The 11,595-nt window shown below is 39.7% G+C and overlaps 1 protein-coding gene across 1 annotated transcript in view; it reads left to right on the top strand.

Moving 5' to 3' along the window:
• The window catches only part of LOC101355500 (protoheme IX farnesyltransferase, mitochondrial-like), a 76,644-nt gene extending 65,468 nt beyond the window's left edge, over nt 1-11,176 (top strand). The window contains 3 exon segments of the mRNA XM_012559389.1: nt 10,017-10,349; nt 10,351-10,953; nt 10,955-11,176. Coding sequence (XP_012414843.1) covers nt 10,017-10,349; nt 10,351-10,953; nt 10,955-11,176 — 1,158 coding nt within the window.
• Nucleotides 11,177-11,595: the final 419 nt, after the last annotated feature.

Below are 11,595 nucleotides of genomic sequence, written 5' to 3'. Positions count from 1 at the left end.
GGTGAGCTGAAGTTGTTTTCTGATCATAGAACTCCCTTTAATCATTATTGTAAGTTTGGTTTGTTTTTTGTATATTCTCTTAATTTCTGTTTATCTGGAAATGTCCTAATTTCGCCATCATATTTGAACGAGAGTTTTGCAGGATATATTATTCTTGGCTGGCAATTTTATGGTTTTATACATGTCATCCCATTGCCTTCTTTCCTGCATTGTTTCTGCTGAGTAATCTGAGCTTAGTCTTATTGTTTCTCCTCTGTATGTGTCTTCTTGTTTCTCACGAGCTGCTCTCAGTATTCTTTCTTTGTCTTTGGTTTTGGCAAGTGTGATTATGATATGCGTTGGTGATTTTCTTTTGGGGTCTATCCTATATGGTGTTCGTTGAACTTTTCATCTTTCATGATATGGGGGAAGTTTTCTGTCAGCAGTTATTCAATGATCCTTTCTGTGGTTTCTGTTTTCTCCCCCTATTCTGGAACTCTGATCACTCGAAAATTTTTGCATTTGATTGTATCCCATATAATTCTCAGGGTCTCTTCATTTTTCTTTGTTCTTTTTTCTGAGTTTTCCTTGAACAGAGTTGTATCCAAGTGTTTGTCTTCAATTCCACTGATTCTGTCTTCCACCTTTTCAAATCTGCTCCTCAGCCCTTCTATGACACTGCCCATTTCTGAGATCTTATTGTTTATCTTTTGGATTTCTAACTGTTCTTTTTGTGAAATTTCTAGTTGTGAATTTATTTTGGCATTTTGTTCCTGCATAATTTTCCTGAGTTCTTACATTTTTCTGTCTGTATTTTCCATGAATTTGTCTGCCTTTTAAATGAATTTGTCTATTTTTTCCTCATTTTCTTCTTTTTTGCTTCAACTCTTGCATATTTCTGAGTATTATAGATTTCAATCCCCTATCAGGTAGCTTTAGTGCCTTTTCTTTCCCTGGAAAGTCATCTGGTATTTTATTTTGGATGCCTACAGGAACCATCCTGTCTTGTTTTTGTAAATGTTTTGATATTGTCTGCTGTCTTCGGGGCATTCAGTTGTTAGTTTTGTCATTTATTGATTGTAGATTTGTTTGTTTCGTCCTTTGTTTTTTATTTTGGTGTGTCTGAGCAGGTGGGCTGTGTGTTCTTTGTTGTTAGCTCATCTGTGGGCATGATAATTTTTGCCTACTTCTCCAGTTGGCAGGTTCAGTCGCTGAGACATGGTACAGCAGGGCAGGTCTAGCTGAAGAGGAGTTGCTGGGATGGGTTGTTTGTGGCACTTACTACAGCCACCAGGGTCGGTCGGTATTCAGTGCAGGGTAGGTTCTGATAGACCATGCCTGTGCTGCTTGGTGGTGCAATGTTAAGTGCACGGTGCAGGTAGGCAGGGTGGGGGGAGAGATTGTTTATGTGTGGAGCTAAAATGGGTATGGGAGAGAGGAGAGAGGAACAGGAGCCAAATACAAACAAACAAAAAAGAGTGCTAGGGGAGCTTGCCGTTGGAGTGGAGCGATGAGAGACTATGAAATGGAGAAAAACAAAAAGGGGAAGAAGAAGAAAAGAAAAGAATGAATAAATAAATATTAGAATTATAAAAAACAGCCAAGCCCAGGGATCCCATCATTGTAGCTATGAGGTCTGGGGAAGTTGTTCCCAGGTGTTGCAGTATAGCCTGGCCAGAAGGTATAGAGGTACTCAGTGCCAGGTACTCATGGAACAGGAAAAGAAGGTATAGAGAGACAAGAAACTGAGTAACGAAGAAAGACAAAAAGGGAAAAAAGAGGGAAAAGAAAACAGAACAAATTAAAAAAAAAAATGACAAGAAAAGCCCCCAAAAAATAGAAAAAGAAAATACAAAAAAAGAAATGCGCTCAGGAATCCCTCTGTGCATCTGTGAAAGCTTAGCATGTAGGTCCCAAGCCATGTAGCACTGCCCAGCCAGAATGGTCTCCCAACTTGAGTAAAGGAAAAGAAAACAAACAAGCAATTGAAAACAAACAAACAAATAAGCCCCAGGATACTACCAGTGTGGCAGCCCAGATTGGGAAGCAGTTCCACACTCGAACGGAGCTCCACAGCCCCTTAGGAAGAAGCAAAGATGGCACATGAGCCAGGTATTTGAGCGAAAGGAGGGGGAGGTGGTAAGAGGTAAGGAAGAAATCAAAACAAGCAGATAAAAGAAACACCAGCCACCACCAACAAATGGCACTCAGTTAGTCGGCCAGTGTGGGCAGGTGGAATCCAAGCAGCTGTTGCTTCCTGGCCAAGAGACTGTGGCCGCAGGAAGCAGAGGAGGTCGAGTGGGGGTGAAGAATGGGGGGGGGAACATATATCACTGGTTACTGGTTGTTCTGTCTCCTGCTGGAAGCTCCGTGAAGCTGCTTTTTGGTACCCACATTTGCTGGTCTCTGATAGGAGTCCAAGATGGCGGATCCATGCTGCATTAGCTGATAGGGGACCTCTGCATGAATCTCTCCTTGCTGTCCATTCTCACTCCATTTGGTGCTTGGCTGAGCTCTTTATCTCTTCTTTTGATGTTTTAGGGTTTCATGATTGCTGTTTTCTCTGTTTGGCTTAGTCTTTCGGATCTTTGCTATGGAGGGACGGCGTGGTGCTTCTGCCTAGAGCACCATGTTGCCGGAAGTCCCTTAGCCGCTTCTTTTTGCAACACTCCCTTGTTTTTCTCCTACTTTCTTTAGCTTCTCCTTTCAGAATAATTGATTATTCTCTATCTAATCAGCTTATTCTATACTTTGGAAATTAAGACACTTTGTAATTTATTCCCACTAATAAATTGCCAAACTGTTGGGATTGTATTTGGGGAATAAATATGGATGGCCACATAGAATGAATTAAAAGCTGGTCATGGAAATCTCTCATTTCATTGGACAGAAAAGAGAGAAGTGTTATTCATTCATAATATAGAAAAACAAAGATTAAAATATTCTAAAGTGGATAGCAGTCAGCATCTGTGGCTAAATTACATGGATGAGTTAAACAAACTGATTTTTTTTATGCTTGACATTTCATTAAAGCTACTTACTTTGTCATAATTTTTGCATTTATTCTGCAGTTTTCTTTACTGAAGACTACAGAAACAATGTCAAAGAGAACTTTAAAATTAGATAAAAGTTCAAAAAAATTTGATTGGGTTTCGTAGGCTCCTTGAGGTCAAGTACTTTATTCTTTTACTGTTGTAATTAAACAGAGAAATTTTAACATATCGAAAGAAGGTATATTTGGCTAATCAGAGAAGGAGATTTTAGGATACTCGATTCCCTAATTTACACTGGTTTGGTTGTTTACCCCTTTCTATATGTATTTAGGAGCCCTGGTGGTGCAGTGGTTAAAAGCTCAGCTGCTAACCAAAAGGTCTGCAGTTGGAATCCACCACCTGTTCCTTGGAAATCCTATGGGGCTCTTCTATTCTGTCCTATAGGGTCACTATGAGTCAAAATTGGCTCAACGGCAACAGGTTTGGTTTAGATGGGTATATGCATTTAAGGCACACATGGACAATCTGCCAGTAGATAATTCTAATAGTGAGGAGAGTATTTTCAACTCACAATCAATATTTTCGATGTTCAATTTTGTTAATAAAAATTCTGATCTCTTGCTTGAAACATCCAAAGGAGCGGAGCTGTTGATGCTTTAGGTGCTTCCTGTTACTTCCTTTGCTATAGTGTCTTGTTATTTTTCAATAGATTTTCAAAGGTCTGTACTCATCCTCAATTGTCCAAGCTCCTACATTTTCCAAGGTCAATTAGACCATATGGTTTTATAAAGTGTAAAGAGTAGAGTCTGAAACCCCACACTTTTAAAGGTAAAAAAGAACTCCTCACTACATTTTTTTAGCCTAAAATACATATGCCACATACTAACTGAAAAATTTTATGTAGCAAAGTTAACTTTCATGGAAGTAAATTAATTTGTCCTTTATAGCAGAAAGAAAAATCACATCTTCTAGAAGAAAAGTAGCAGAGTTAGAGACCATCAAGGGTAAGAAATTAAAGAAACTGGATTGAAGAGACTCAAAATGATAGGTATAATGAGCAAGAGAAAATGGATAAATCTCATGAGAAATTAGCCCTCGGCCTTTGAGGTTATTCTTTGTGTTGAAATTCAGTTGTTTTAAAGAGTCTTTACTACTAAAGAAATGATGATTTTCTCTTAGCTGAGGCGGAAAGTTCAATTACTGTACCAATGTAATAGTCCATTTTAAATCATTTTTGGGTAAAGACTGAGTTGTATTGAATAGATTTGTCATACTCAGAATGAAACTGGTGCAAATGAAATTCTCATTATGGGACATTAACTTTACTATTTTCTCATTTGCTATAAAAGCCTTGTAAAGTACAAAGATTTGTGATAGACTGTAACTTGTTATGAACCAAGTAAGGAAGGGAGGAGCCTCCAGATAGGTTTAATAGCAAGTACAGTCTAGGGAAAAGAAAACGAAACAAAACAGAACTTCAGCTTCCCTCCGGTTCTGTAGGGTTAATTAGATCCCATTCTTTTACTGTTTTAAGGCATTTGTTTTCTATATCCCACTGTCCAAAATATTTTAATGAGTTTCTTTGTCAACCACATTTTGCAGTCATTAACCATCCATGTGCTAATCAAACAATTATCTTGTCTTTCATTTTGTAAGACATTTTGTGAAAAACCATAGAATCCTTTCAGAATGAAGGAAATAGAATTACATTTGGATCATAAACATTGTTTTATTGAAAGTTACATGAATCATTTGAGGAAAAAAAACAAAAGCCAAAATAGGACATATCATTCTATGTAACTAACAAATGTATTTAAAATTTACCAAAACTTATTACAAGCTGACACATGTTGATTCTAGGGTTTTAGAGATTCTGATGAAATGAGTTGTGAATAATTTAATGATGTGTTTCAACAGTTGTCCAAATAAGTTCCTTATATTATTCCTTTGTTGTTTACAATGGTCATTCAACAATATTAACACAAAACTTAACATACTATTTTAAAGAAATTTTACCCTGTTTTTAAGGTACTGTGAATGACTTTGGAAAATTTTTTATAAAAATCGAATTGTGAAAATTAGGAGAGTAGGCATTTATATACTAGCAACAATAAGTCTTTCTTGCTTGCCACCCACCCTGTATAAGACACTTCCTCTTCTTCTCCCAGCCACTCTGACAGAGGGTAATACAAACTCTTAGGGAAAAAGTCCTGCTCCAATATGAGCAACCACTTTTTTTTTTTCCTCCCCAGATTGGATTTCTCCTTGGATTGAAAACCAGAGCATGGTCTACACTCCCTTGGCCACTTTCGTTTTTTAATTATAACTTCTGCTCCTTCCAGTTCACTTAAACTGAATGTACCAAAGTGGTCTATCTGCAGCATTGAATATTGTTCACAATTTCTTGAAAGTCTGTTCTGACTTGGCTTCAAGGAATAAACACCTGCTGTATTTCCTTAATTTGTGTGAAATTCACTCCATATACTCTTTCTCAGTTTCTTTTTCCCTTGGTTGTCTACTCATCAGCGTTCTCTCCTTATCTTCTATTCTTATCACTCACTCTTATGTCCTCTCATGCCCTCACATATGACCTCTACGCCACACACCTGCCATGTGTGTCTCCTGCCAGTCTCTCTCCTGCACAGTAGACATGTATTCAACTACTAACTGGCCATCACTACTTGTATTTCCATCTGAGGCATCTCAAACTCATCTTGTTCAAATAAAACACACAATTTTAATATCACCAAACATGTGTCTTTGTTTGCGTCTTCCATCTTCATGAAGTCATTATTCACTAAGTTGTCAGAAACACTTCTCTTTAACATTTAATTCTTCACAAAAACTGTTGATATTATTTCTTAAATATTTCTAGAATTTGCCTAATTTTTTCCATCCTGCTGTCCCTATTGTTGCTATCTATAGATTAATTAAAAGCAATAGAAAAGAAACAAAACAAAACAAAGCAAAAACCAGAAAGCTTACTCATGTAATAAGAAATTGAAAGATAAGTTTTTTTAAGGTTTCTAATGGATTCAAGGTGATCTCAGGACATTCAGGTGTTACACCTATATCCAGGAAAAATGAGGAGTAAGGGCTGAAGGGGCATGCCTGTCTCCTTGCTAGAACAAGCCAAAAATTTTATTGGGAGCCATAAAAAGTTTTTCTGTCTTATTTCGCATTGGAGAAAATCATACCATACAGCTAAAAAGGAGTCTGGAGAATTGAATAGTTTTCATACCTGTATAATGAAGAAATAGGAAGGAATTTTAAAGGCCTTTGAGTAAGTTATTCATGAAATCTTCTATACTACCATATTCCAAGCCTCTGATCTATTGTTTGAATAAATCAAGATCCTAATTTAAGTCATTCCTTTTCCTAGATGTATTTTCCATCCATTCTCTCAACTGTTGCTACAGTTATCTTTCTAAAATACAAATCTAATGAACTATCTAAAGTAAAATTTCTTTAATAAGACATGTAAGATCTCCAAGAGCTAACAACTAGCTATCTATATAGACTTTGACCCTCCCACTGACCCCAAACTCAACGTCCCAAACATATCAAACAACGTACAGTTCCCTAACCTGTCCCAAAATTATTTCCCTTGTTTGACTTTGGATGTGCTTATCTCTCTGCTGCGATTTCCTCTTCAGACACCTACCACAACTACCATACATTTCCAAGGTTAAAAACCTGACTTTTCTTCAAAACTCATGTATGTAGGACCATTAAACCTGTTGCTGTCAAGTAGATTCCAACTCATAGTGGCCATAGAAGATAGAGTAGAACAGCCCCATAGGGCTTCCAAGGCTGTAATCTTTACTGAAGCAGACCGCCACATCTTTCTCCATGGAGCAGCTGGTGGGTTCAAACTACCAACCTTTTGATTAGCAGCCAAGTGCTTAACCACTGTTCCACCAGGTCTCCTTGTGTGGTCATTATGCAGTACAATTCACCAATATTAAATTAAAGTGACTTAATAAATTCAAAATCATCGAGGAGGTAATTTTACTTGTAGAAATAACTGAGAGATGAACATAAATATTTATGTACATGAAAGTTCATCATAACATTATTTATAATAAGAAATTATTGGGAAAAATATAAACACTGAGAAGATAGTTCAAATGCAGTATGTATCAATATGTATGAATACAAATAAGCCATCATGCTTGTGAAGAGCATTCATATGGAGAAATGCTCATGGTAATTTTTTTATTGTTCTCTACATGAAGGTCTACAGAACAAACTAGCTTCTCATTAAATACTTAATACATATATTGTTTTGTAACTTTGGTTGCCAACCCCACAACCTGTCAACACTCTCCCCTTCTCGACCTTAGGTTTCCCCATTGCCAGCTTTCCTGTCCCCTCCTGCCTTCTAGTCCTTGCCCCTGGGTTGGTGTACCCATTTAGTCTTGTTTTGTTTTATGGGCCTGTCTAATCTTTGGCTGAAGGGTGAACCTCAGGAGTGACTTCATTACTAAGTTAAAAGGGTGTCCGGGGGCCATACTCTTGGGGTTTCTCCAGTCTCTGTCAGACCAGTAAGCCTGGTCTTTTTTATTTATTGACTTATTTTTTGAGTTAGAATTTTGTTCTACATTTTTTCTAGCTCTGTCTGGGACCCTTTATTGTGATCCTTGTCAAAGCAGTTGGTGGTGGTAGTCAGACACCATCTAGTTGTACTGGGCTCAGTCTGGTGGAGGTTGTGGGAGTTGTCCATTAGTCCTTTGGACTAATCTTTCCTTTGTGCCTTTGGTTTTCTTCATTCTTCCTTTCTCCAGACAGGGTGAGACCAATGGAGTATCTTAGATGGCTGCTCACAAGCTTTTAAGACCCCAGACACTACCCACCAAGGTAGAACGTAGAACATTTTCTTTATAAACTATGTTATGTCAATTGAGTTAGATGTTCCCCAAGACCATGGTCCACACAGCCTTCTCATGATAATGTTAAACGTAAAAAGAAGACGATACATTTCTGTCTAGTCAGTATGATCCCATTCTTGTTGAAGAGTGTGTGTAGATCTGTGCATGTGCACATGAGTGGGAGATAGGGTGTATGAGAGAAATAGGGAGAGAGGAGAAGGGAGATTAAATTAGAAAGAAAGAATACCATACGGTGTTCATATTTGGGTGTTAACGTTGTGGGTACTTTTAATTTTCTCTTGTATAGTTGTCTGTATTTTCTAACTTCCTCCAATAAACTTGTATTATTTTTGTAATAAAACCAAAAAGCAGAATTTGTTAACATCTAACAAAATTGGCAATAAACAGGTGGAGAATTCAGCACAGAAACGATCTCTGCCAAGGAAACTTCCCTAGCCCAGGATGTCTTTATTATGTGCCTTTCTTACATGCAATATTATCCTGATATTTTTGTCATGCTTTTTTCAAACCCTGTTTGTTTATTTATCTTCTTCAATGGACTGTGAGACCTTGAGGCAGGTAATCAAGTATAATTAGTGTGGGAGAGGGTTCTAGAGTTTATGGGGCCTGAGGCTTACACAATTTGGGGGATTCACTTTAATGAATACAAATTTAGGTATGAAAGTGTTATGGATTGATTTGTGTCCCCTCAAAATATGTTTTAACTTGGCTAGGCCATCATTCCAAGTATTGTATAGTTGTTCTCCAATTTGAGATCGAATATAATTTTCCTATTGTTGTGAATCCTAATCTCTGACTGTGGTTAATAAGGAAAGATTAGGTTATGTTAAAGAGGATTAGGGTGTGATGCAACACTCTTACTCAGGTCACAGCCCTGATTTGATGTAAGGGGAGTTTCCCTGGGGTGTGGTCTGCATCACCTTTTATCTTACAAGAGATGAAAGGACAGAGAAGCAAGGAGAGAGAGAGGGACCTTATACCACCAAGAAAAGTGCCAGGAGCAGAGCACATCCTTTGGACCCAGGGTTCCTGTGCTGAGAAGCTCCCTGACCAGGGGAAGATTGATGACAAGGACCTTGCCCTGGAAGAGATAGAGAGAGAAAGCCTTTCCCTAGAGCTGGCACCCTGAATTTGGATTTCTAGCCTCCTAAACTGAAAGAATAAATTTCTGTTTGTTAAAGCCATCCACTTGTGGTATTTCTGTTATAGCAGCACTAGATAACTAAGACAGAATGTGAATATTTATTTAAATTATAAGTAAATATCAACAAAATTCAAATTATACTCTGATCTCATTTATCTATCACCATTCCTAGGAAATCTCAGTTATCCCCATGGTTTTACATGATTCTGAAATTTATATCATTGTCCCCTATTCCTTCTCTTAACTACAGACTCATACATCTAACTTCCAATTTGACATCTCCACTTGGATAGTGTAAGAAACTTCTAAATCTATGTCTCAAAACAACTTTTTTCCTAACCTGTCTCTCTCCTGTCTTTTCCATGTTAATAATGAATATCTTTATTTTCTTCCTACTACTTTTCACAACTTGATATATTTATTGTTTATTGTCTGTGACATGCTACTAGATAGTGTACTCCATGAGTTTACCAAAGACTTTTTTATTATGCCTCTATATTAATCCCTTTAGACACTTTCATATAGAGTACTCTCAATAAATTTTCTGAATAAATTGAATAAATGAATGAATGAATGTCAGATCTGGGATTTGAATACAGCTCTGCTTGACCCAAGAACTGAAGCTAGATACCATGATATACAGAGAAAACTTACTGTTACGTGTCCAGTTATATTTCACCAATGGTTTTTTGTCCTCAAGAGATAACATCTAAGTGTTCTCCTCTAGAACAATCTATATTTTGTGAGGTCAGATGTCTCTATAATAATTTATATTGAGCTTTATTCCTCTGAAATTTTGTCCAAAATCATTTCTCAATGCAACCAAGCACAAATGAGAGTTTGTAAGGATAAAATCTATCAAGATGGATTTCCCTGCAGTGGCGTGGGGAGGGAAGATGGCGGCGCCCAGTAGCCGGTGAGGAGAGAGGACACGGGTATTCCGAGAGCGGTCAGCCGCGTGCATTATGGCCACATCTTCGCACACTCTCTCCTTACGCTTCCTGACAGTATGTCACACAACTGCGTAGAAGCCTAAGCCAGCAAGTAAAACCTAAGCCAGAACCAACAGCATCTTCTGTCCTTGAAAAAACATCTTCAGGTCAAGCCAAAGCAGAAATAAATGAGATGAGATCTCTTTCACCGCCCAGCCTATCTTCGTCCAGAAAGCCAAATGAAAAGGAATTGATAGAACTAGACTGTGTCTCAGTAATTGAAGGTTCGGCAGAAGTGGGAAAAGAGTCACAAGATGAAAAACAATGGAAAGAGATGAAGCTGCATCTGGATGATTTGCCAGGAATTTTGGCTCAACTATCCAAAATCAAACTCACAGCTCTGGTGGTTAAGTACCACGTCAGCTGGATTTGCCTTGGCTCCAGGACCTTTCGACTTGCCCTGCTTACTGCTCACTCTCGTTGGAACGGGCCTTGCATCCTGTGCCGCCAACCCCATCAACCAGTTTTTTGAGGTGCCATTTGATTCAAACATGAATGGGACAAAGAACAGACCTCTAGTTCGTGGGCAGATCAGTCCATTGCTCGCAGTGTCCTTTGCCACTTGCTGTGCTGTTCCAGGAGTGGCCTTGCTGGCCTGGGGGGTGAATCCACTCATGGGCGCTCTGGTGGCCTTCAACATTTTCCTGTATACTTGCTGTTATACACCACTGAAGAGGATCAGCTTTGCCAACACGTGGTTCGGAGCCGTGGTTGGGGCCATCCCGCCCATTAGGGGCTGGACGGCAGCCACCGGCAGCCTTAAGGCTGGCACGTTCCTCTTGGGAGGAATCCTCTACTCCTGGCAGTTCCCTCACTTCAACGCTCTGAGCTGGGGGCTCCGGGAAGACTACCCCCCGGGAGGCTACTGTATGATGTCCGTCATGCACCTGGCCCTGTGCAGGTGTGTGGCCCTGCGCCACGGCCTGGCCCTCGTCGGACTGTCCACTGCGGCCCCCCCTCCTGGACTTCACCACGTGGACCTTCCCCATCATCTCCCTCCGCATCAGCCTGTACATCTCCTACCTCGGCTTCCGGTTCTACACCCAGGCCAACCAGAAGAGCTCCCGGAGACTGTTCTTCTGCAGCCTGTGGCACCTGCCCTTGCTCCTGCTGCTCTTGCTCACCTGTAAGCAGCCGCAGGGCGTGAAGAGGGACCAGGGCGAGCCCCGGCAGTGAGTCAGATCGGCCTGTGGGAGAAGAGAGAAAAACAAAACACTGGGAGAGCCTCCTGTGTCCCCGGCTGTTGGGCAGGACTGTATTGGTAATTCTGGAGTGCTGGAAGAGAACCCCAGCTTAGTAAAAGAAGATTGTTAAATAATTTGGTGCTCAGGGAATCACTTAACATCTTGTTTGTTTAATAATAATCTCCCAAATTCTCCCCAGATGAGGGAATGGGTTGGCTCAATAGATTAATACAAAGAATAGTTATTTTCTTTGAGAGCTTTTTCCATATCTCTTCCTCCAACCACTCCACCCCACACACACCACACGCCCAGCACAGGCCAGACCCCGTGCTCACAGGTGGCCGGACGGTGAGCGCTTGTAACCTGCTGTCCTTAGGTCCCAGATATCCCCCAGACCTTAGGGACTGCCCT

The sequence above is a fragment of the Trichechus manatus genome, unplaced genomic scaffold, assembly GCF_000243295.1.
Source record: "Trichechus manatus latirostris isolate Lorelei unplaced genomic scaffold, TriManLat1.0 scaffold00241, whole genome shotgun sequence".
Classification (NCBI taxonomy): domain Eukaryota; kingdom Metazoa; phylum Chordata; class Mammalia; order Sirenia; family Trichechidae; genus Trichechus; species Trichechus manatus.
Note: the sequence above shows the minus strand (reverse complement) of the source record. Positions and strands in the feature narration are given on the sequence as shown.